The 26,781-nt window shown below is 44.3% G+C and overlaps 1 protein-coding gene across 3 annotated transcripts in view; it reads left to right on the top strand.

Annotated features, from left to right (window-relative positions):
- CRTC3 (CREB regulated transcription coactivator 3) overlaps window positions 1-26,781 on the top strand; it is a 96,857-nt gene that overhangs the window by 28,622 nt on the left and 41,454 nt on the right. For 2 of the 3 annotated variants that reach the window (XM_018065967.1, XM_018065966.1), the window contains exon 3: window positions 24,710-24,829. In XM_018065967.1, the coding sequence (XP_017921456.1) occupies window positions 24,710-24,829 (120 nt within the window). Of the gene's footprint in view, window positions 1-17,258; window positions 17,409-24,709; window positions 24,830-26,781 lie in introns of those variants that run through there. The other variant, XM_018065968.1, reaches the window with a different exon arrangement.

The raw sequence follows: 26,781 nt of genomic DNA, 5'->3' as shown, positions 1-26,781 counted from the left end.
TTTTATTGTGCACTTTATTTCTATTGTGATTACATCAGCTCCGTCTCAGATCATCAGGCATAGATCCTGGAGGTGGGGGACCCTGATCCACTGAAGATCTGCTGTGTAGTGTAGCCACCTTCATGAATTATCGGCGCCAGGTCTTCTGGATAACTTGCTGCAGCTTCTACTTCAGCACTTGTTGCTTCACCTTGTACTTTCATGCCATGAAGGTGACTTCTCTCCTTAAACCTCATAAATGACCTTTGCTGGCTTCAGAAGTTTCTTCTGCAGCCTCCTCACCTCTCTCAGCCTTCACAGAATTGAAGAGAGTCAGGCCTTGCTGTGGACTAGATTCTGGCTTTAAGGGAATCTTGTGGCTAGTTTGACCGTCTGTCTAGACCGCTGAAACTTTCTCCATATCAGCAATAAGACTGTTTCCCTTTCTTATCATTCATGTGTGCACAGGAGTGGCACCTTTACTTTCCGTCAAGAACTTCTCTTTTGCCTTCACAGCTTGGTTAACTGGTGCAAGAAGCCTAGCTTTCTGCCTTTTCTGGCTTTCGACATGCCCTCCTCACTTCAGCTCAATCATTTCTAGCTTTTGATTTAAAGTAAGAGATGTGCAGCCCCTCCTTTCACTGTGAACACTTAGAGGCCACTGTGGGGTATTAATTGGGCTAATTTCAGTACTGTTGTGTCTCAGGGAATGGGGAGGCTGAGGAGAGGAAGAGGGATGGGGGACGGCTGGTCGGTGAAGTTAGAATGTGCTCATTTACTGCTTAAGTTTACTGGCTTATCTGGACCCAGGTCCAGGGTGCCCCAAAATAATGACATCAGAGATCACCAATCACTTATCACTGCAACGAATACAGTGATAATGAGGATGTTTGAAATCGCAAGAATTAGCAAATGTCGCAAACGCACAAAGTAAGCAAATGCTGTTGGAAAAACGGCACCAGTAGACTTGCTCGATACAGGGTTAACCCAAACCTCAATTTATAAAAAAACAAAACAGAACGCAGTATCTGCGAGGCACAGAGAAAGCATTATATACCTGTAATTAGCGATCGAGTGTTGTGGCCGCTCAGGCCCGGGAGAATACAGATTTACTCGTTCAGCAGTACTTGAGTGTTAGGACCTCACAGGATGGTCGCTCAGTCAGGGCAGTGCTGTATCTCTGACTTTGAGCTTGCGTCACTGACGGCGGCTAGCAGCTTTGATTGTAGCAGATTCTTGAAAAAGAACGTGTTTTCTCAGAGTCAAGTAGACCCGGACAGCTCCCAGACTTTGGCCACATAACCAGAAATTTCCAGAGGCTTGGAATTTGTGGGCGTAGCTCCAAGAGATCAGGCCTGCATCATCCTCTCCTTTCCCTGGCAGCTCTGCGGCATGGATAGAGCAGAGAACGAGGACTTCAGACTTGCCCTGTGAGGTGAGCACCAAAGGCAGCTACTGGAGGCATAGTTCTTACTCCCAGCCTGGGAGGCTCTTCAGAAATCATGTGATGTATTACCAGGTCACCAGCTCTGTGAATGCTCGAAGGTTAGGGTGGGTGCAGCAGTGTGGACCAAGAGCAGCATCCAAGTGCTCCCCGCCCGAGCCCAAGCTGCAGGTCTGTGCCCTTGGAAAGTAAATGTCCTGGGAATGAGTCACCAATCCTCCTGGTTTCACCCTCCGGGCCAGGTTTAGTTTGTGGAGACATCTCACACAGGAATTGTCTTGTAAGCCTCTTGGGGGTCAAACAAAATGGGTCTCTCAGAAACCTTTAATAACACAAAAGTCCTTGTTTTGAAAGAAGCATCTTCAGCAAATTTCTCCCATGAGACTCTACAACCTGCCAGCCAGTGCATCAAAATAAACACAGTGTTCATGCTCCGCTTTCGTATCTTAGCACCTGGTCAGGTATGCAGTCCTCAGAGGCAGACTGGGGATCTGATGACCAGCTTCCCCACCAGCTAGCACTGGGACTTTAGACAAACTCTCTAAACTCTCTGTGCCTCAGCTCACTTGCTGAGGGGTGCTACTGAGAGTACCTAATACAACATTGTGGTGAGAATGTAATTACAACATGTGTCTTTAGAACAATGCCTAACATGTAGCTACAAGGATGCTTGCTCCTTGAAAGAAAAGCTATGACAAACCTAGGCAGCGTATTAAAAAAGAGAGACATCAACTTTGCCCACAGAGGTCTGTATAGTCAAAGAAATGGTTTTTCCAGTAGTCATGTACAGATGTGAGAGTTGGCCCATAAAGAAGGCTAAGTGCCAAAGAATTGATGCTTTCGAACTGTGGTGCTAGAGAAGACTTGAGAGTCCCTTGGAGAGCAAGGAGATCAAACCAGTCAATCCTAAAGGAAATCAGTCCTGAATATTCATTAGAAGGACTGATGCTGAAACTGAAGCTCCAATACTTTGGTCACGTGATGTGAAGAGCTGACTCTTTGGAAAAGACCCTGATGCTGGGAAAGTTGAGGGCGGAAGAGAAGGGAGGGACAGAGGATGAGATGGTTAGATGGCATCACTGACTCAATGAACATGAATTTGAGCAAATTCTGGGAGATAGTGAGGGACAGGGAAGCCTGGCATGCTTGCAGTCCGTGGGGTCACAAAGAGTCAGATACGACTTACCAGCTGAACAATAGCAACAACACTTAGCTATTGCTTGAGAAATGCTGTGAAGTTCCTCATACATACTCTCCTGTTGAGTGAAATTCTAGAAGCTAAGTGTACCAGCCTTCCAATTTGATTTCAGTAAATTGTCGGTATCATTTTTCTGTCTTTTGTTGCAAGTACTCTTTCTAGGGCTAGAAAGTTAAGCTTTGGCTGTTTTTTTATAAAGCTGCTTAAATTCCAGACAGGCTAGTTACCTCCTACTCAGACTTCAGTGACTAGCTGGAAATACTTTTGCGGAAAGTCTTCATCAGCCTCTCGTGGGGTCAGCAAGGCTGTGTGTTGATCCCTTGACCCAGCGCAGCTTCCAGGAAAGGTAGAGGGAATAAATACCCAGACAGAGAAGATGGGCCTTGGTGGTGCACAGCCCAGGACAGAGCCCAAGCCTCTGGATTTCCTTGCATTTCATTTTCATGTTAAATTCATCTTGTATTGATACGAATGCTTTCCTCCTGAGCCCAGCGTGTGACTGCTGAATCATGAAGAGAGGGAGAAAGAGCACTACCTTTAAAGCAGTGATTGTCTGCAACTAAACTTTTCATTTCTCACACTTTTTGGCAGTAGAAACAGCCAGTTTTGTTCTAATTCCCTGCAAAGTTTCACAATAGTCAGGAGTCAGAATTGGTCCCTGTGTTATGAAACTGCCACTTTTTATACTTTAGACTTTAAAAATGAATCTTTAGTTGTGTATGACTACTTTTGATGTTTTCCAAGAGTCAGGATAGCATCTACAGAAGATTCTACACTGACCTTGATACCAGGTACCAAAGCAGTTTTCCCAATTCCAAAGCAAGAGTTGGTGCTTCAAGGAATTCCCCAGGTACAGAAATTGGCTGCCTTGGTGACAGCTCACTAACTAACATCTTAGCCCTCCTCCGTCTTTACCCCCACCCTCTTGGGGACATGAGTTCAGAAAGCTCTCCCCTAATTTTCTCCTGTAACCTCGGCAGAGGCAGTTGCCTTGGAAACCACCTCCTTTTATGTTAGTTTGCTTGAGTGCAAGAGAAAACCTTTCCCCACGGACGTTAATTAGGTAGAAGTTTAACAGTGGCAAGGAGAAGAGTGCAGACTGTGCCTGAGTGCCTGCCTGTGCTTTGTGTGCCCCATATCCTTTAATCCCTGCATCAACCCTCTGAGATAAGCATTATCGCCATTTACTGGGGCTTAAGTAGTAACGTGCCCAGGGTCACCCGAGGGCTAAATGCTGGAGTCTGGCTTCATATCCATGTTTCTCTTGCCCAGGCTTTTGCTTTTATTTTGCAAATCAAACAAGTATGGACACACAAAATCAATTCATTTTCAGTTAGGAAAGTGTTTGTATTTTCTTTTTCTCAGTTTGAGTAGGTAGATGCCTTTTTCTCATCCCCTGGGGCCATCAGTTGCCCAGTTCAGGGTGACTTGTGCTTGGGTTCCTTCTCTGAGATTCTGTCTGTTCACTTGTCTGCCCCCTGGAAAGTCTTTTTGCTGGTTGAATCCTACTTTCAGTGCTTTCCTTGACTCTCTAGGAACCCTGTTCTGGGGTTAGTCTTAAGTTGCCCCTGAAATGAGATCTCCCTACTGGAACTTGGTCAGGAAAAGCTAGAACTGGATGGCTAGTGTTAAGTCACTCAGTCGTGTCCAACTCTTTGCGACCCCGTGGGATGTAACCTGCCAGGCTCCTCTGTCCATGGGATTCTCTAGGCAAGAATACTGGAGTGGGTTGCCATTTCCTTCTCCAGGGGATCTTCCTGACCCAGGGATGGAACCCGCAGTCTCTTGCACTGAAGATGGGGCTCAGATAACAAAGGCAGGAGCAAGACCAAATGCATGCAGGGTCCAAAAGGTCGAGGAGCCAGTGAGGATGGTGGGGGGTGGGCAGTGGTCAATTCGAGCAGACACGGCCCCACAGGTTGTGACTCTCCAGGCGCCATGCCTGCCCAGCCTGCTGGGTGCCTGGGACCTGAAGAGCTCAGGGACTCGCTGTTGAATCAGAGGCACGCTATCTCTTCTCAGTGTCTCTCACCCACCATCTTGTCATTCACGAAATTGCTCAAGACATGCCTTCTGCTAGTCTGTGCCTGTTGATCTCTAAGTAATTTACAGGCCTAATTTAGAATTAACTGATTTAGGGCCATCACTCAAAAGGTGTGAAGCAGCTTAGAAAGTGTAGCTCGAAATGAAACCAAGAGAAGGACACTCAAAGGGAAACATTTATGGGAAGCAAAGCACAGCCTTGGCTGGGCTTCTGCCGATAAACTCTCGCTTGGAACAGAGGTCTTTCTGTATTGACTGCTGGCCCTGGCCAAGACAACGCTGAGCTTTTAGAACCAGAACAGACCCTGTAAGTCTTTTGTTGCAACACGCTTACAGTTATGGGTGAGAAAATTGAAAGCAGGAAAAAGTAGATGATTAGCTTAGTGTTTCTCATCTAGTAAGTAGCTGATCCCAGGATCAAATTCTACTTCCTATGTCTATAGAGTTTTCCAGCCACCCTGTACCATTTGACCAGCACATTTGCCTTTTGTTTCTGCATGCAGTAGAAAAGGAAATTTACCCCTTCCTCCCTCCCTCCCTCCCTCCCTCCTTCCCTCGCTCCCTTCCTTCCTTCCAAATAGGGTTAATACCATTAATTTTTGTTTTTTAAGATTTTTTTTTTTTGATGTGGACCATTTTTAAGTCTTTACTGAATTTGTTGCAATATTGCTTCTGTCTTATCTTTTGGTTTTCTGGTCACGAAGCATGTGGGATCTTAGCTCACTGACGGGGGATTGAATCCACACCCGCTGCCTCGGAAGGTGAAGTTTTAACCACTGGGTCACCAGGCAAGTCCCTCATTTCAGTGCTACCACTTGTACCACTGCCTTGCATGGTGAAAGTGTAGCGAATATTTACCAGACGTGGGGCACTATTGCTCAGTACTCTGCATATACTGTTTACTCTTCCCAGTAGCCCCAGTTACTGTCTCGATTTAAACCGGGGACAGTGGAGACTAAGCAGGATTAGGACCAAGCAGGCTCCCCAGATCTCGCAGCCGTACGTGGTAGCACCGGATCTCAAGTCCTGGCTCCTCGCTTACGGAGATCATGCCTGTGACGCCTGGCACCCCTTCTGGCTGTTTTGTGTTGTTTGTTCTTTTGTCAGATGACTAAAACAGAACCATTTTCTCCAAATGCAGAAGTTGAAACCTGTTGAGGAAATTCAACCAGAGTATTTCTTGAAGAAAAAAGAAACCATTTCCTGATTTCTTCATCTGTCCACCCGGTGACATCTTTAGGGCTGTTACTAGCTGCCCCCTGCCTTCACACACCACGATGGAGTTCTGCGACAGTTCTTCAGGGACTTCTGAGGCTGTTGGGAGGGTCCGAAGCTCGATGCCCCGCCCCTTTGATTCTTTTGGCCTGACATCTGGCGCTTAAAGTCTCACTGTCCCAGCCAGCCGTCAAGGAGAGGCAGACGGCAGAGGCCCCAGGTCTAGTCCCTGCGGTCACTGAAGACGTTCTTCTCTAGATTCTGATTGACTTCTACTGCAGACTTCTGTCTTGTCCATTGTCAAAACCTTGGCGCTGAAACTCTGGCTTCTCAGCTGCCTCTGATCCTTTGGACTTGTTTGTATTTGCCACAGATAGAAAAGTCAGGAAATATGGAATTCACCAGCAAAGAGACCTCTGGGAGTGTGTTTGTTACTCTGTCGAAGCAATGATACGCCAAGTAGAACTACAGTTAGATGCCATGAGCAAGAGTGATTGGCAGATGGGCTCAGACTTTAGACAGCGGGCAGATGGGCTCAGACTTTAGACAGCGTGGGTTCAAAGCCTGCCTCCACCCTTGCTGAACTTTGTGCTGAAGAACGTAAGCTTTCTAAGCTTCAGTTTCTTCATCTGTAAGATGGAGATATTAGTAACATCTCACAAGTTTGTTGTAAAGTTAAACGAGCTGATGTATAGGAAGCATATGTGCCTGGAATGTTGTCAGTGCCAATACAGGTTAATAATTTAGCCTTTTTGCCCATCAAATAAGGAAAAAATTTGAGTTCATACTCAGTGTTGGTGAGGGGCTAATGAGATTTGTTCTTGTCTGTGTTACTATAGACAGTGTAAAGCAGTGTACATCTCTTTGAGAGCAGTTCAAGAATGTGTATGAAGTGTTAAGATATTCATATTCTGTGATGAAATCTACTTTTGGGGCTCCAGCCTAAGAAAGTAATCCAAGGTAGCAAAAGAAAATTTCAGGTGTGATAATGCTGCAGTATTATTTATCATAGTGAATAACTGACTCGAGTAAAGGATGGTACATCTACTCAGAGCAGTTAAAAATGACAAGTGTAAAGACTCTGCAGATAGATGGAAAAATGTTTGTGCTGTTAATACTGTATTAAGGAAACAGTTGAAAAGGAGGCCCAGCATTGCAGGCACCAGCGATTAGAGGAGAATGTGAAATTCCCACACAGCTGCCAGGACACGGCTGCTTTATCTCCAGGGACTTTTTGACACGCCCACTGTGACACTAGTTTGTTTTTAAATATGGGGGGGGAAGTCAAGTAATGAACGAAACATAGGACCTAACTCATGCCTGAGTCTTACCATCCGTTGCCAGCCTCTAATCTCAGGCCGAGGGTAAAGGGTGAAGGGTAGTGAGGGGTGAAGCAGGAGCTCAGAGGTGCTCTGAGAAGTCACTCGTGTCTTACGTGGGTTTCTTCTCAATTTCTCGAACTTCTCTTTGTAGATCCGGGGTGGGGAGAGGCGGATGTGGGCATCTGTGTGGTTTCTCACTCTTGACCTCGCCACTGTTGGGGACCTACTCAGTGAAATTCCTAACGGTTTCTTCAGCCACACATCCATCCTACTGATGCTTTAACTCTTCTTCCTAGTGATTATTTGGGAGAAAGAGTGATAAGTTTTAAAAGTTAACCAAGTAGGTTGTAAATTAATCATTGTTCTTTACAAAAATTTTAATAGTAATTCATCCTCGTAAGACTTCAAACAATCCAGGAATTAGTAGGATACAAAGTCCTCAGTAATGAGAGGTAGGTTCATGATGAGAAAGAGCCTGGGATGTCTGTGGTCTCTTGCACATGACTTGATTATAAAAACAGCAGTCTTTACTTTGGCTGATAAGTCTCATGTTTTGACAGGGTTCAGCAAAATGTTCCCCGAACAAAATGCCTGTGTCAGAGGGGTCTTGTCAAAATGTCCAGCTTGGGACTACAGCTAGGAAAAAACACATACAGGGAACAAAAACACTGAGTGAAACAGTGCTTCTTTTTGTGCAGCAGGATTATAATTATTATATAGTTATAATGTATATATATTATAATATATTATTAATAATATATTAATATATTATATATAAATATATAGGTTATTATAATAACCACCTGTCCTTCTGTGTCCCAGATTTGTCTATGAAAGTGTTATGTCGCTCAGTCGTGTCCGACTCTTTGCAACCCCATGGACTGTAGCCCACCAGGCTCTTTGTCCATGAGATTCTCCAGGCAAGAATACTGGAGTGGGTAACCATTCCCTTCTCCAGGGGATCTTCCTGACCCAGAGATTAAACCCTGGTCTCCTGTGTTGCCGGCAGATTCTTTACCGTCTGAACCACCAAAGAAGTCCAATCTACCTATAATGTGGGCAAAGTTTCTTTGTAACGAACGTGCAACTTGGCAGATGTGTGTTGGACACACTGTCTATGTGCCACATATTGTGCTTGGTGCCCGAGATCAGACAGTGACCCAGACAAGCACAGTCACTACCTGGAGGAACTTCAGTCCAGTGCGAAAGGCGAATGATTTTATAATACAAGTCATTGTGAAGTGATGTGATAAACCCAGGGTGGAGGGGTTCAGAAAGCGGCTGGGACTCATCTGAGCGGTGCCTACCCCAGACCAGGGGTTGGGGGGGCATCAGGGAAGATTTTCCTGGGGGGAGAGGTGTCTGAGCCGGGACCTGAGGGCTCTGGGACTATAGGACTAAAGGTTGGCATGGGGAGTGTTCCAAGCAGAAGAAACAGCATTTGGCAAAGCTTGGAGGCAAGAGAATGCGTGTCCTGTTTGAGGAACTGGAGGTTTGGTGAGACTGGAACACAGATCGAGCGTGAGATGGGGGTGGTAAGAGCTGAGACGGGAGGATGGAACAGGAACAAGATCACAGAGGATTGTTCTTTCTTTGGAAGGGATTTAAATTTCCTCCTAAGGGCAATGTAAAGCTGTTGGGGAAATACTTCTTTATTTGCTTGCCTGCTCACTCAGTTATATATTCTCCCAGATTAATGCTTATGTAAAAGTAATACATGTTTGTTGCAAAGACTCAATACAGAAGTATAGAAAATGAAAAGTAAGCTCCCTTTCTCTCCCTTTCTTTTAAATAAACATATTTATTTAGGCTGCCTTGGTTCTTAGTTGTGGCATGCAGACTCCTTAGGTCCCTAGTTGCGGCATGCATGAGGGATCCAGTTCCCTGACCAGGGATCAAATCCAGGTCCCCTGCATTAGGAGCGCAGAGCCTTAACCTGCACTCTGGACCACCAGGGAAGTCCCTCCCTTTCTTTTCTTGACAAACTCCTCAGTCTAATCCCTGGAGGGACTTATTGCCAAGGGTTTCTTTTGCACCCTTCCAGGAGTTTTCTCTGTATAAGCAAGTATATATTGTGTGTATGTATACTTTCTCTTTACACAAATGGAACCATGCCATTCTAAATAACTTCCACCTTAAAAACAAAACTTGAACATCTTGGACATCTTTCTATATCAGAACATAAAGATATATATTCTTTTCAAAGACAGCATTGTACTATTACATAGCTGTCTCATCATTTATAATACTTAACCAGTTTCTTATTGAGGTCTAGCACTTAAGACTGTGTTGTTGTTGTTTAGTCGCTAAGTCATGTTCAGTTCTTTGTGACCCCATGAACTGCAGCACACCAGGCTTCCCTGTCCCTCACTATCTCCTGGAGTTTGCTCAAATTCATGTCCATTGTGTTGATGAAGCCATCCAACCATCTCATCCTCTATTACCCCCTTCTCCTCCTGCCCTCAGTCTTTCCCAACATCAGGGTCTTTTCCAATGAGTTGGCTCTTTGCATCGGGTGGCCGGAATATTGGAGCTTTAGCTCCAACATCAGTCCTTCCAGTGAATATTCAGGGTTGATCTCCTTTAGGATTGACTGGTTTGAACTCCTTCCTGTTCCAGGGACTCTTAAGAGTCTTCTCCAGCACCACAATTCAAAAGCATTAATTCTTTGGCACTCAGACTTTTTTATGGTCCAACTCTCACATCTGTACATGACTACTGGAAAAACCATAGCTTTGACTATATAGACTTCTGCTGGCAAAGTAATGTCTCTGCTTTTTAATATGTTGTCTAGGCTTGTCATAGCTTTTCTTGCAAAGAACAAGCATCTTTTAATTTAATAGCTGCAGTCATCATCTGAAGTGATTTTGGAGCCCAAGAAAATAAGTTTTTCACTATTACAAAGCAAACTGCAGTGGAAAGTCTTGTTATGTGTATCTTTGGGTATTTATGTAAGGTTGATACCTATAGGTTATGTTCCTATACATGTATAATATATACCCAATATATACCTGTATACCCATGTACAATAGCTGGGTAAGAGGATGTATACGTTTACAGTTAAGGAAGATATTACTGATTTAATCCCTGTAGAGACAGTTATACTTTCTATTCCCACCAGCATTATCTGAATGTCTGTTTCTTTGTATTGTCTGCACCATAGGCATTTAAAAATTGTGGTTAAAAAATAAAAACAAATAATATATACTTCACTACCTTTACCATTTTTAGCCATACAGTTCAGTAATGTCGAATATGCACTGTTGTGCAATCAGTTGCCAAAACTTTTTCATCTTGCGCAATAGAAACTATTTCCATTAAATAACAGCTCCCTGTTTGCCCCTCCCTCTGCCCCTGGTAACCACCATTCTACTTTCTCTCTCTGTGATTTTGACTACTCTGTGTACCTTATATTAGTGAAATCTTACAGTGTTTTTTCTTTTGTAATTGGTTTATTTTATTTAGCATAATGTCTTCCATGTTCATCCATGTTGTATGATGTGCCAAGATTTCCTTCTTTTTACAGGCTGAATAGTTTTCCATTGTATGTATAAACTATGTTCTGTTTACCCATTCATCCAGGGAAGGATCTGTGGGTTGCTTCTACATCTTGGCTATTGTGAATAATGCTGCTATGATCATGGGTATGCAAATATCACTTCGGAATCCTACTTTCATTTCTTTCTGATACACTCTTAAAAGTGAGATTTCTGGATCCTATGGTAATTCTGCTTTATATTTGAGGGAATAGCCATACTGTTTTCCATACTGTCTATACCATGTTACATTCCCACCAGCAGTGTACAGAGTTCTTATTTCTCCATATCCTTTCCAACATTTGTTATTTTCTGTGGTTTTGATAATAGCCGTTCTAATATGTGTGAGAGGATATCTCATTGTAGTTGATTTGCATTTCTCTAATGAAAACTGATGTTGAGCATCCTTTCATGTGCTTATTGGCCACTTGTATATTATCTCTGGAGGAAAGTCTATTCAGATAATATCCATTTTTTTACTCTTTGCCAATCTAATGGGTAAAAATGCATCTTGTTGTTTCAGCTGGCATTCCTTTAATTATGAGCGAAATTTATTCATTCCTTCAGCAAATAAATCCTGAGCAGCCTCTAGTTGTCTGGCACTGTGCTAAACTGTTAAGGACATAACACAAAAGGCAGGTTGAATGTCTCTTTATGCTTCTTTGACCATTTGTATTTCCTGTTCTGCATGCTTTGTTTTTAAGTCTTTTGCCTGTTTTTCTATTGAGTACTCTATCTTTTTATTGGTTTTTGAGACTTATTTATTACATATTAAGGAAATTGACTTTTTGTGTATTAGATTTCTATTGCTGTGTAACAAATTACCACAAGCTTAGTGGCTTAAAACAACAGGAATTTTATTATCTAACAGTGTCTGTGGATCAGAAGTCTGGTTACAGCTTACCTAGGTTCCCTGCTTCAGGGTCTCATCAGTCTGCAGTCCAGAGAGTGGCGGAGGCTGTGGGTTCATAAGAGGCTGAACCGAGAAGGCACTTCTCAGCGCCCATGGGCTGTTGGCAGTTTATTTTCTTGTGGTTGCCGGACTGAGGCACCAGTTTCTTGACGGGGAGTCCCCTTGGTTCCTACCAGCTGCCTACACTTCCTTGCCCTGTGGGCTTCTCCAGTTTGGCCAATAACTTCACAGCAGCTTATTTCTTCCAGGCCAGTGAAGAGTCTCTCCAGCACCTCTGCTTGCAAGACAGAGTCTTTAAAATATCAAAACAGATTCACTCCATTGCCATATCCTGGTGATTTAAAAAAAGTCACAAGTTCTGCCCACATTTCAGGGCAGAGAATTTCACAAAGGCATGAACCCCAGGCTGTGGTGATCATCAGGAGACACCACAGAGTCTGTGCACCGTGATCTGCCATATATATTCCAAATAGTTTCTTCATTTAGTAACTTTTATTTGTTTGGTAGTTTTCTGCTCTAATTTTTATGGAACAAATGTATTGATTTTTGTCGCTTCTGTATTATAATTTGTATGTTTAGAATGACCTTTATCATGTCACGATTTCTCAAGCATTCACCCAATTTTTTTAAAACCCATACCATATTCTAATACTGTTGTTACTTTGGGATTTATTTTGACTTGAGCCTTGAGACAGCCTTTTCCTTCTATGTCCAACCTATTGTCTCAGTTCTTGAATAATTTATTTTTTATATGATTCTTTCTGTTTTGTTACATTGATGTGGCTGCCCATTTCCTCTGTCCATTTCCATATCAGTGTAGTTACTGTAGCTAAATTTATAATATACTCTTTGTTTTTTATTTTAATTGTTTGTTTTTTAATATATGTGTGTTGGGTTGGCCAAAAAGTTCACTTGGGTTTTTTCATGTGACGTAGTAGGAAAACCCAAAGGAGTTTTTTGGCCAACCCTGTATTTAGTATTCATGAGGTTTAAAATTAAAGATAATCAAAAGAGTATACAATGAAAATACCCCTTCCATCTCTGTCCTAATCACTCAGTTCACTCCCTACGGGCAATAACCATACACATTTTTGTAACTGGATATTCTTCCAGAGGTATTTTATTTAGTGTTGAATCCACTTCACCCCAAGGTAGCTAACCATACCCATTTATGTACCTTACATTTTTCACTAATATATTGGAGATCTTTCCATTGCACCTCACCAGGAGCATCCTTACTCTTCTTTTGTTTTGTTTGAGTGTACAGTATTCTATTGTATGGATTTACCAAAATGTCTTCAGCTAATTCTCCATGGATGAACGTTTAAATTATTTACAGACTTTTTGAAAATATACAGACTAAGTTGCAACAAATAACCTTGTGCATATATAATTCTGCACACCTGCAAATACAGCTGCAAGAAAAATTTTATAGGAGTGGAGTTGGTAGGACAAGGAGTATATGCATTTATAGCTTTGATGGGTAGTATCAGTTCACCCTCCATAGAAACTGCACCAGTTTACATCCCTACCTGCCACATATGAAAGTGCCTGTTTGCCCACATCCTCCCCAGCTCAGTGTTTTATCAAACTGATCTTTGTCAGTCTTACAGATGAACAGTCATGTCTCTGTGTACCTTTAAGTTACATTTCTCTTATTATGAGTGCCATATATTTTCCCCTATGTTTATGAATTATGTATTATCTTTACTGTGAACAAACTGTTCATATCTTTTGCCCTAAATTCTTTAGAGCGGTTGATCTTTTTCTTATTGCTTTTTAAGGAGCTCTTTATATATTAAAAAGGAAAGTAGACATTTTCCCAGCCTGCCATTTGTCTTTTGACTTTTTCTATGATGGTTTGTTTTTTTTTTTTACCATGCAGACATTTACATTTTTTATGTATCAAAATTTAATGTTTTTCAATGACTTCTAGGGTTTTGTAAAAAGTCTTTTTCTCTTTGTTTCTTGTAGTACTTCGTTCCTTCCTCTTTAGCTGTAAAGTCTTTGATCCATTAGGAGCTTATGCTGATATATGGTGTGCAGTGTGGATCTGACTTAATTTTTTTCAGTTTCCTAGCCAGTTGTCCCACCACTGTTTATTGAATAATCATCTTTTCTTCGCTGATTTAAAATACCACTTTTATCAGATACTAAATTCCCACAAGTGTCTGATGATATTTTGAGACTTCCTGTCCTCTTTTATTGATTTCTGTGTCTATTCATACACCAGAATCACACTAACTGATTACCATAGCTTTATATTACATTGTAAAATTCTAGTTGGGTTGATTCACTCTCATGCTTCTTTTCAGGGATTTTTCCAGGCTGTCCTTGCATGGGTATTTTTCCAGGTGAACTTTAAAATCGACTCATTAGTACCTATTTTAAAAAAGCCTGTCATTAATGAGTTTTATGTAGTTGAATGATGTGATCAGATTTGTGTTTTAGAAAAATTACTCTGACTGCATTGTGGAAGCTAGGTTGGAGGAAACAAGATCAGAGACGAAAAGACCAATGACAAGCTGCTGCAGTGACTGGGGAGTGGGTGGGTGAGAAAGTGAGGAGTAGGCTTGGGAAGTGTCTGCAAGGTCAAAGTGACCAGACTTAGTGACGCCTGGGATCGGGAGAGGCTGGGAGGAAGTCTTCAAAGAGGACCCCAGACTTCCAGGGCTGAGCCCTGGGGCAGTGCCATCCCCAGACATTTGAAACACACAAGATAGAGCCAGTATGGGAGGAAAAGGACAGATTTGCCTCCGCACATGCTGAGTTTGAAGTACAGCCAGGTAGTCCTAGAAGAGTTGTCCAGTGAGCTGTCAGACTACAAGTCTGAAGCTTTGGTGAGAAGTCTGTGTTGGAGATACAGGATTATATGACAGAGCCCTGAGGAAGGCCAGCACTTACAGGATGAGCAGGGAGTTCAGGAGCTGGCGTGCTGTTGTTTGGTCGCTAAGTTGTGTCCGACTCTTGGCGAACCCATGGACTGCAGCTTGTAAGGTTTCCCCATCCTTCACTGTTTGCCTGAATTTTCCCAAACTCCTGTCCGTTGAGTCGGTGGTGCCATCCAACCATCTCATCCTCTGTCGCCCCCTTCTCCTCCTGCCCTTCCTTAGTCTTTCCCAGCATCAGGGCAGTCAGCACAGAAGACTGGACAGAAGCTCCCACAGTGGTGGGAGGAAAACAGGAGAACATAAAGTCGTAGAAACCAGGGAAGGACGTCTTCAAAAGAGAGTGAATTGTCAGTCGTCTCAGATGCCTCTAAGAGGTCAAGTAACTCAACAGCTAAAACAGTCCGACTGGATTTAGTAACAAGGACAGTCTATGGTTATCTTGGGGAGAGAAGGGTCAGTGGGGAGGGGTTGGGGGCTGAGGTAGGGGTCGGGGGCTGAGGTGGGGGAGTCGGAGTTACGGTGGTGGTTGAGGCAACTCCGTCAAGAAGCTTGGCTGTGGAGAAGGGAAGAGACAGGGATGAGAGGAGAACAGAGTAGCAAGTTCTGTTTCAAGCCCCACCCACCGCCCATGGGAGAGGCTTGGCTGTGATGAAATGCAGGTGAGAGGGAGGCAGTTAAAGGTAAGAGGGTAGGGACTGTATTTGGAGGACCCATAATCCTGAGATGGACAGAAGGACTTAGAGAAACTGGCCAGCGTGAACTGTCCAGAGAGAGTAATCCAGTTACAGTATTGATATACGTTCTCTCATGTTTTTTTTTGTTGTTGAGTTTTCTGATATTTTTGTTTGGCTATTGTTTAAAACTCTATTCATTTATGGTGCACTGGGTCCTTCTTTGTTGCCGCACATGGGCTTTCTCGAGTTGTGGAGAGCAGGGGCTCCTCTCTAGTTGTGGTGACGGGCTTCTCATTGTAGTGACGTCTCTTGTTGTGGAGCCCGGGCTCTAGAGCGCTGGCTTAGTAGTTGTGGCGCACGGGCTTAGTTGCTCCAAGGCATGTGGGATCTTCCCGGATCCGGGACTGAACCCATGTCTCTTGCATTGGTAGGCAAATTCTAAACCACTGGACCACCACTAAAGTCCCAGTTTGGCTATTTTTATATCTTGAGAATTTAGAGAAAGAACTTCTAAAAATTGGAATCAAGTTTAGAAGTTTAATTGACGATTAAGTTAAAAAGCAAAGTATAGAATAGTGTATTAGTATGCTACCATTTGTGTAAAAAAATTTAGTAGAAATAATATATATTTATATTAACTGTACGTATATAATCAGTATTTGGGCACAGTTACAGAAACTAATAAATCTGGTCACCCACTGGGAGGTGGGAGATGGAAACAGGTGAGTAAGAGTTGGAGGTTGTCTCTTCACTGTCAAGCTTTTAAGAATTTAAATGTATTATTTATCCAAATGATATGATCTAAGCTGGTTGGTTGTCCTAAAAAGTAATGGTTCCGCCAGAGCCTGAGCTTTCTTAGCTATTTATGGCTCTAAGTGTGATCTCTCTGTCCTGCCATGTCTGAGAACCTCCAAGAAGCAAGCTTTATGTCTGTGAGCTGTGGGTGTTTTCTTTTTCTCTGCTTTTCCCCACTGGAGACCAGCAGTTCTGGGGAATTGGAGAGTCCTCTATTATGGTTCAGGGAAAAGGACTTTGCCCTGGACTGGCGTGTCCTGGCCGTACAATCCACAGTTTGACTGAGTGGGCAATTAAGGTTTCTGCACCCAATTCCACCATGGACAGCAGGGGGTTCCTGGCATCCATAGACTCATCTCCTACCATTCAACCCGGTTATGACACCATCTTCCCAGAGATAAAGGACTCAGTCCTATAAGACTGCTGCCCTCTACACTTTAGACACCAGTTGCAAATCTCAGTCTTGGAGTTACCTACAACTTCTGTCCAACTTGGCTGCAAATCAGAGGTTTCCATGATCTCCCCCTCCTTTGGATTCAATGAATCTGATAGGGCATCTCATAGAACTCAGGAAAACATTTACTTACACTTACCAGTTTATTATAAAATAATATGATAAAGGATACAGATGAACATCCAGATGTAAGAGAGGCGTAGGGCCAGGAAGGTGGGAAAGGGCACAGAGCTTCCAGGCCCTCTTCAGAGCATACCACTCAAATCTCCAGTATTCAGCAACCAGGAAGTTCTCCAAACCCCATCCTCTTGGATTTCTATGGAGACTTCATTGCAGAAGACTGATTGATGACATCACTGACTGTTAGTGATTGATTCAGTTCTCAGTCCCTTTCCCCTTCCTGGTGGTGGGGTGGGGACACTGAAAGTTGCAACCCCCTGATCACAGAGTGGGTTCTCTTGACAGCCAGCACCTACCCTTAGGTATGCTCCAAAAGTCACCCGATTAACAGCAAAAGACACCTGTGCCGCTGTCAGCCCTTAGGAAATTCCAAAGGCTCTAGGAGCTGTGTGCCAGAAATGAGATGCAAAGCTGGCTTATAGGGAAGAGAAGGAGAAAGGGGGCAGTCATAATCCTGACAGGGGCAAAGTTGCCCCCTGGTTGTCCGCTTCCCAGCTGAGGCACACCCCCTGACAGTTAATCCTGTGACTTTTCAGTCTCTCTATTACCATAAAGAATCTGCAGTTTCGATCCCTGGGTTGAGAAGATCCCCTGGAGGAAGGCATGGCAACCCACTCCAGTATGCTTGCCTGGTGAATCCTATGGACAGAGGAGCCTGCCAGGCAACACTCCACGGGGTCACAAAAGAGTCGGACACAACTGAGTACACCCATACACTGGGATCCAAATGGGACTTCCCTCCACCTTCCTCCCTCCTCCTGGAGGTAAGGTTGCCTGACCCGGCATCGGCAGGGCTGACCATGCTGACCTCCCCAGTCACAGAGCTAGGGAGAAGCCCACCTTCCTCGCAAGTGAGGGGAGACTCTGCCCTACTCTTGGGAACCAAGAAGCTGCCAGTACACGGTCCCCCACCAAAGGAGAGGCCCCACTCAGGATGGCAGCCCTCATCAGCTCACATCTGAGTGGTCGGTTATCTCCGTCCTGTCTGTAGGCAGAGCGGGGCCCTTGTAGGTGAGATGAAATGGTTTCCTCCTTGTGAGTCCTGCCAGTGCTTATATGAGTGAGGAAAGGAACGCCAAACCAACATAACCCGGGGTCTCCAAACGGGCAAACCGGACATATTTGCAGGTTTAACTCAAATTAAACGGAGAACATGGTCCCACAGCTCAGCCCCTCTACTTTTGCTAGTTTGGTTCCTCATGGAGAAGAGTGACCTTATAATGGTGAATTTTTAGAAGCCTCTCAGTGGGCAGATTCCCCCAAGGATAGTTTACAGCTCAGCCTAAGGGAAGATGTAGCAGAAGCAGGGCTGTATGAAAAGGGAGTGGCCTGCCTGGGAAGGTTGTCGGGTCCCCTCTCAGCAGGGGCTGGATGCCCACAGCCAGGGTGCTGCTTAGTGGGATTGACGACCTGTAAGGATGTTGAGGCCTGGAGGAGCAGGACGCTCTATGTGCCTCTTCTGAGCAAGTGGTCAGATGAGGAAAAGTACCCAAGGCTCTTTTAAGTCAAAAACAGGATGTACTTTTTTTTTTAACTCAACATGCTTTATTTAGAATTGCCACGTGCTGGTCTAACTAAATATTTCAGATTATTTTATTCCCTCTAGAAACATTTTCTTTTAGGATACCTTTTTAGTTCCTTTATTATACACTTATTTTGTCCTTTAAAGTCATGTGAAAAAAAGTACTTTAGTACTAACTTTGGCAGGCCATGTGGTAAAACACTGAGCTTTCATCCCTTTTTTTGCATGTCTGTAAAAGTTATAGAAGGTCCCTGGAGAAGGGTATGGCAACCCACTCCAATATTCCTGCCTGGAGAATCCCCATGGACAGAGGAGCTTGGCAGGCTATACAGTCCATGGGGTTCCAAAGAGTCAGACACGACTGAAGCGACTTAGTGCACATAGAAGTTATTGGGCTAAAGCTACTAAAGGTATCCTTAATTTATTCTAGTGTCAGAATTCAATTTTTAAAAATTAAAAAAATTTTAATGAAAAAATTAAGCCTTTAATTTGAACATTTAAGGTATCCCCCAAAGTAGAGAGTAGAATAGTGAGCCCCTTTATACTCATCACCAGCCTCCTTGGTGTGTCCCAGCTTTACTGAGGTGTGATTGGCATGTGACGTTGTGTTGGTTTAAGGTATGCAGCATCATGGCTTACTGTGTGTACACACTGCGAAATGGTTGCCGCAGTAAGCCTGGTTAACATCTAACAAAATAAACCTGCTCCCTCAGGTGATGCAGGGGCTCTGAGAGAGTACTCTGTAAGGCTGGACTAAGGCCAGCTTGAAGATAGTGTAGCCCTGGCCGACCTCTGGGAGAAAAGCCCGACCTTATTGCCCAAACCTAGGAGCCTTACAGTTTTGTGAATCAAAATCTCTCCCTCTGGTGTGGCTGAGCACCAGCTCCTGCCCAATTCTGACACTGCAGAGGGCGGAGGAAGAGGTTGGGGAACTGTGGTCCGCTGGGGCTGGCAGGGCACTGGTGGGTCTGATCCTGGAGATTTGTAAAGTATTTTGAATTTTTAAGTTTTTTTTTTTAATGGTGATATAATAGAGTCTCTAAGCAAGCTATGAAATCCTTTTTATTCTGCTCATATTTTAAGCTAGAAGTAAACTGCTCCATTTAGCCCCGAGGCAGTGGATTTAAAGCTGCTGCTTTGCTGTGGGCTGGTCTTCCTCCCTCCTTCCCTTCATCATGAGAACCAAAGGAGGCACTTGCTGTGGCTGGAATGAGCTCCAGCTGTGTTCCCAAGAGACGACAGTTGTCCCTTGATTCGACTGACCCTTTTAGGAAAAGGGAACCTATAACATCTTCCACTGACGTAACCTGCATGTAAATAAGAGGCCTTGCAAGCTCAAGAAACCTGCCTTACTCCCTACCCTTGTAAAGTCTCCACTCTTCCCCATAGAGAAAGTTATTCAGTACCAGGGGCCAGTCTTTCCTGCACTTACCAAGAAGTAAAGACGAGCTGCCCAGCATTGTGGAAAGGCTAGAGTGCCTGCTGAGCAAACTAGCGAGTGTGACCTCGGGGCCAAGCAGTAACACACCGTGTCCAGTAGTACCTTTTTGATCTATTAAACTGCCAGCCAGTCTCCTGCCCCACCTGTAAGTCTACTAGGACAGATGAAACAGATGGGAGCTCAGATACATAGAGGAGTTCGGGATAATTGAGGTAGCATTTTAATTCTATAGGAGGGAGCATGGGATGGTCAATACATAGTCTTGGAACTCATGGCTTATCTTTTATAAAATATTAAGTCAGACCCCTACCCCAAATGAAACTGTTGGATCCAGTGTAAAGATGTAAGCATGCTGTTTATACTACAAGTAGCCAGATATTTCAGCTAGGCTGTTACTCTGCAGTTAGATCTTGGGTGTTCAATAGATTTATAAGAACGTAGTTAAAAGTTTATTTGGGACGTTTCTAGAAAATACATATTGTTTTCTGTATATATCAGCAAAAATCCGCTTATAATCTGCTTATATGTGGGCAGCTGAGCAAAGGAGGCAAAACAGCGAGGTGATGAGAGCCCCGAAGGAGTCTCAGAACCCCAAGTTCAGATTGCTGGGCTATATGGCTGTGAGGAAAATCACTTTGTCTCCTTAGATCCCGATTGCCCGGCTGTAGGAGAGCAGAGAGCTGGGCACCATGGTGGCCAGCGGCCCTTTGCTCGCCGCTCGGGTAGCCGGCAGCTCCTGTGCCCTTGTGGTGCTCATCCCCACCTGGTCTTCACCTGCTCTGTGCTGAGAAGCCAGGTGGCCGGTTCATGAGGCTCAAGTAAGGTGCAGTGGAGAACCTGAGGGGCTCCCTCCCGAGTGCTCTCCCAGGGGGCTCTGTTTTGCTCCTGAGAGCCTCTCTTTGCTTCCTGGTCCACTGGTGAGAGGGGTGAGATGGTCACATAAATGACCCCTGCTTCAGGCTCACACGTGGTCCTTATACCGTAAAACAACAATGGCATTGCATCCTGTCAGTATGTATTTCCAGTACTGACAGTGGTATTCCAGAAAAACATTTCTTGCTCTTACAGGAATTTTATTATTTTTTGTCTTGCTCTGTAGTCATAACATCTACAGATGAAACTATTGAGAATTGTCCTCTGTAGACTTGTTCCTGTTTGAGAACACTGATTGGGCATCCCCTTGTAAGGATACTGAGGTTATGGTATTCTGGATCAGGATGTTTCAAAGGAACCATTTATCTGCTTAATCTCAGTCTTCTAAAATTTTCTTAACTGTTTTTTGAAAAAATATTTATTTGTCTTCACTGAGTCTTAGTTGCTGCATGTGGGATCTAGTTCCTTGACCAGGGATCAGACCCAGGCCCCCTCTATTGACAGTGTGGAGCCATAGCCACTGGGCTACTAGAGAAGTACCCCTAAAATGTTTTAAATCCATTAAAGCAAAACCTCAGTAGAACTTCTGACAATGCAAGAAGGTACTTGGTTATCCTACTAGCATTTAGAAATCTGTATTTCACTCAAGAAAATTTGCAAATTACATGTCTCCCGCTTTTAAGAACACTGTATAGAAATATAGCTGTACGCTAAATTGACTTTGTTGCAAGGAAAAATGTCTTGGTCATTGACATACATACAGTATACTATAGCACATATACCTTTAATAATAACCATCTCCTTGAGTTGGCAATAAGCAGCTCTCCAGTTCTCAGACTTCAGCTCACTTCACGACTAACCATGGGCTTCGTAGGAATCTGCTTGCAGTTTCTTAGTCACATGAGAAAGATCTGGGGTTTCTAATTAACCACAAACTTAATGGTACGCTGGCAGTGTTGAGCATCTGCTGAAAGAACCAATGCAAATGTGGGTCACGTTGACAGACCAGCAGTGCCGAACCAGAGGAAGAGATCTTCCCCTAGGAAAGGGCTGCCGGGCTCAGCCATTCACCCCAGGCGGAGGTGATGTGCGGTGGGTGGCCGCAGGTGGTGCCTGCCTGAGGTCTCGGTCCTTGTGGGGAGAACCCGGGGAGTGTGGTGCTGTCTAACACTGGCCTGCAAGTCCACAGTGCTGCTGCTCTTGGCAAATCCACATATCCTATTTCATCCCAGAAAGAGTTCTGGCATCAGCATTAACCCTGCCACCCCCACCCCATCAACCACCCTAATGCCTACAAACCTGAGCCAGTTTGCTGTCCATGTAGAGATATTTTCAGAGACAGTCAGGAGCACGCAGTCCTACGGAGTGGGGAGAGTCGAGGCCAGGACTCTGTGCTGGACATTCAGTTCCCAGTAGTACCTTGAACTCCTTTAGATTTGTTTCCTCCTCGCAAAGTTCAAGGCTTCCCCGATGGCTCAGCAGGTGAAGAATCCGCCTGCAGTGCAAGCGACGCTGATCCAGTCCCTGGGCCTGAAAGGTCCCCTGGAGGAGGGAAGGGCAACCCGTTCCAGTATCCTTGCCTACGAAACCCCACGGACAGAGGACCCCATGGCGGGCCACAGTCCATACAGTTGCAAAAGAGTCGGACATGACTGAGCAGGCATGCACGCCTAAAGTCCAACCACAGCAACTAAGTAAGGGTCGCCTACGACTTCCTGCTTGCCAGCTCAGGAAATACCCTGACCCTTTCACCTCAGCTTCATTGCCCTCTACTATTAAGGTTTGTGGAACCTTGGTGTTCAGGCTGCACTCCATGCGTCTACCCTCTCTCAGGTTTGGGGCCGTAAGCCCAGAAGCTACCTTTGCCCTGCCTTGGGTTACCACTCAGTCCTTCCTCTCCGTGCGCAGCCCTTGGCAATTCAGTCACAATGCAAAGCAGAATTGTCTGGCCACCACTTGGCTGTTTGGGTTCCTATTGAGCCTCCTGGTGCTAAACTTCACTGTCAGGCTGTTGATGCTGGCACCCCTGAGTTCAGTTCCCTCAGCTGCCAGCAAGGACACTGCTGCCACCAGGGTCCATTCCCATCTGTTTTCTAGTGCCTGGGGGCCTGTGGGGAGACCTGTGCTGGCCCAGGCAGAGACTTGAACTTGTGCCACAAGGAGGAAGAGAAGAAATTATCAAATGTAGGCAGAGAGTATCCCACCAGACACACACTGAATCCAAGTAATAATACAGGATCTGGGCCAATGGGGTCAAGTCAAAAGAGGCAAGTGTAAATAGAAAATATATATGTAATAGGAAACCTGGAAGACATTCGAAGAGGTTTCTGTATTTTGGATCGTTTTCTTCTTCTTTTAAATTTAATGTTCTGGCTGAGCCGCCTGACATCTGTGGCACAGGATCTTAGTTCCCCAATCAGGGATCAAACCTGCACCCCCTGTGGTGGAAGTGCAAAGTCTTAACCACTGGACTGTCAGAGAAATCCCCTTGGACCCCTTTCTAAAGAGCCTCCGTACCCCCTCTATTCGCTGGCCTCTGGTAGTCCAGTCTGGCAGTAGCTGTGCTCTAAGACTCCTAGATGAAAATGTTGTTTTCAAGTACATTTCCCATTTGTGTGATTTTTTATCACCAGAGAGACCTCTGTTTTCTTTAGTCCTGGAACAGAGTCATCCATCTCTTAAAATTATGTCTGTTGTGTGAACAGGTTCTGAAAAAGTGCACGATGGGTATTCAGCCTCTTGATGAACAAAGGTGTTTCCGTTTATTATTCCTACAGTAGTGCACTCTCTCTTCTGAGCTCAGCATCCGTCTTGCCTATCGTAATGGATATTTTTCTTCCAGTACCACAGGTGTTCCTCAGGAAGATCTTTTTATTTTAGGTGTTGATAGATTTGGATTGTAAAAGAATTGTTCAACTAAACCAGCCCCAACATTTCATCAGCCCCCTTGGGAGAAATAGGAGTCATCCCCAAATCCAAGATATGAAAATCCGTATGTTTAACAGCAAAATGAGTGGCTAGTTCTTAACTAAAAGGAGCTCCCCTAGAAAGACATACTCCATCATAGGGTTCTTTTCATAATGAGCTAGCTCTTTGACCTACGATTCAGCTTACGTGAAAGAAGGTCTGTTTCCATGTGTTTCTCGAACATCTCTCGCATAATATTGTATACACATTGCCCCATTATGTACAATATAATGGCGCAGCCTAGAATTTGGTTTTTGCCAACCAAAAAGCTTTGCCTTTTATGATGCCAGACTCAAAAATGTAGAGAATGTACTCCAAGCCTGCCTTAACAAAGGACTTTGGATTTCTTGACCATGACTTTATCTTGAATCTGTTTGTATTTTCTTTTGTGCCATTTGGGCTATGGCGAGTTGCGTGTTTCCCACTAGTATTCAGGTACTATTCTTTTTTTTCTCCTTGACTCGGGGGTCACAAACTCAGACGTCTAACATAAGAAGTCCTCAAAGTGGTCTGGTGTCCCATTTGCAGAGAAGAGCTACTCTCAATTTCAGTCCTCATTGCCATGTGGGAAGTTGGGACCAGTGTGGCTAAAACATTCAGACTTTTCACTAGAAGCCCCAAAAGTTTTTAAACATTGTTGAGTTTAAAAAAGACAGTGAGTTTAAAAAAGACTGTGTAAGCCAGTAGTCCCCAGTCCATAGGTACCCCATTTTATCTCTGGATGCTGTGTCTGTGTTTCTGCATGCTGGATGCCATAGGTACCCACTTCGTTTCTGTCTTATGCAAACCTCTTTTTCATTTCACACATACCTCCTTGTTACTGGGATTCTGTGTATAAATTCATAGTCTCCAAGTTGTGACAGTGCTTAAAAAGTCATTCTTTCAACTTCCATCTTCACACACTAAAGACTCATTTATTTTTTTATTTGGCTGTGCTGGGTCTTAGCTGTCTTTAAGACAGCTGGGTCTTTGCGGGATCTAGTTCCTTGAGCAGGGATCGAACCCCAGCCCCCTGCATTGGGAACTCAGTCTTAACCACTGGACTACTAGGGAGTCCCAAGACTATTTTAAATTATTCTATAATTATGCTGACACAGCTCCATGCTGCATTTGATTCGCCTTGACTCAAGGCAGAGTCACAGATACCAGTAAAACTATAAAGCCAGTCTTGTCATCTGTTGTTGCTAAGAGTTGTTGTTCTTGATGGCAAGTGGCAATGTCACAGTCACAGGCCAACCGACTCTTCTCCATTCTCTCTGCAGCCGGCGTTCCACCCAGCTGACAGCGTGCGAGGGACCCGCCACCACGGGCTGGTGGAGCGTCCGTCCCGGACTCGCTTCCACCCGCTTCACCGACGATCCGGGGACAAGCCGGGACGACAGATATCCTTTCTCATTGTCTGAGGGGAGGATAAGTTTTGAAATGTTTGAAAACTTTCAGAATTTATTTTCCCAGTAATTTCCTTTTGGCCTCCAAATCTTCGTTTCATCTGACGAATGGAGGCAATAAACCTAAGTGACTTGGAAACTAGAAACATTTCTGCAACTAAAAATTGGAAGGATCCTTGTAGGTGTTTACTTTATGAAAGTGTCAATAAAGTTCCGTCTAATGAAGTAACTGTCATAAACAGCCTGTCATTCAGCCCCATTGCAAGGCCTTCTCAGCATTTTCTTCAGACATTGACAAAATCAGAATTAACCCTGACTTTAAACCAGGTTAGATTTAGTCGGTCACACTAAAACAGACATACAGATAGGTGATTTATGTTTATTTCTGTTCACGCACTGGCCTGCTGCTAGAACTTATGGAAGAAATTTTTATATAATTTTCTATTTAGGGAATTTCAAACTCAATCAATGACAACTAAAATACAAAGCTGGTATTTAGGAGAATCTTGCATAGCGATATTTATTCACACCAAATCCTGTGCTGTGAAGTAGGAAGACAGAAAAGGAGGCTGTGAACTCATCGGACAATTTTATTTATCAGGTCAGAGCAAGACGTGGTCTAGCGGTGTGTACAGGGCTTTGGGAAACAGGCCTGAGCTGGGATTTGCGGGAGAGGAGACAGGTAAGTATTCCAGAAGAGTCTGCACTCTGCCCTCGTTCTTCTCACCCGCAGGGCTGGAGGCAGGCAGGAGAGGCGGGGTGAGTCTTGCTGCAGAGCTGGGTTCCTGGCAGTGATGGTAGGGTTGGCTTCAGCAGCCTAGAAAGCAGGAAGTGGGGGGAGGGCTCTCGTGTTTACCGAGCACCTACTCATGCCAGGCACTGTGCTAGGCAATTCATAATCATTTAGATGAACTCAAAATTTACTGGGCAGTTTGCTTTTTTAACCCCCACTTCCCAGTGAGGAAACTTGAGTGTCAAAGTGACTTGCCCCAAATTCCACAGCTGAGGCTAGAAGGGCCCAGATTCAGCCCCAAGTCAAGCTGACTGACCCCCCAGCCTGGGCCGCCTTCTTGCTCCAGCGCTCAGTCGCCCCCAGGACCGTGGAGGAGGTGTGGGGACACAGAGGAACTCCCACTGCTTATCTAGCCCTCAGGCTTCTCAGTTTTTTATCAATCTGAGGCGAGGATAAGGACCCCAATGGATGTTTGCTTCTCGCCTCTCCCCACCCAGGGGCTTCCCACCCAAGTCCACCAAGATGCCTTGACTCCTGACATCATGCAGCCATTATCAGAGCAGGCGAGAATGATGACTGATTATTTCCCTTTCCCTTCTGGGAGGTGGGAATTCTACCGTTTAACCACCAACACATCCCTCAAATTCCTTTCTGGAATGGATCATAACTTTTACATAGAAATGCAAAAGGGAAATGAGAATGGAGGCAGTTCTTCAGCAAATTCACACATATGTAGGTGGTTGTCCATCGAACCATTTTCTAAATTGCTTGGAATTTTCCAGTAAAAGACTTAGTGTATTTCTTTGCTTGATGTGACTAACATTATATCTTTTCCTAATTTCTCAGTTCCCTCTTTCTCTCAGAGATGTTCTCTCTAAATATTTTAATACATACAGATATATTTATGGCTACCTCAGATCTTTTTTACAGCAAGTATAGTCTAAATATATGCATATACTCACAGCTTTTTAATTTAAAAATTTTTTATTTTATTTTGGCTGCACCTTGCTGCTTGCAAGATCTTAAATTCCCCCACCAGGGATTGAACCTGCTCCCCCTGCAGTGGAAGTATGCAATCTTAACTTGGGCTACCAGGAAAGTCCTCCTCACAGCTATTGTTTTTTTTTTACTTTTTATTTTGTATTGAGCTATAGCGAGTGAGCAAACAGTGTTGTGATAGCTTCAGGTGGACAGTGCAGGGACTCAGCCATAC

Source organism: Capra hircus, chromosome 21 (genome assembly GCF_001704415.2).
Source record: "Capra hircus breed San Clemente chromosome 21, ASM170441v1, whole genome shotgun sequence".
Taxonomy (NCBI): domain Eukaryota; kingdom Metazoa; phylum Chordata; class Mammalia; order Artiodactyla; family Bovidae; genus Capra; species Capra hircus.
Note: the sequence above shows the minus strand (reverse complement) of the source record. Positions and strands in the feature narration are given on the sequence as shown.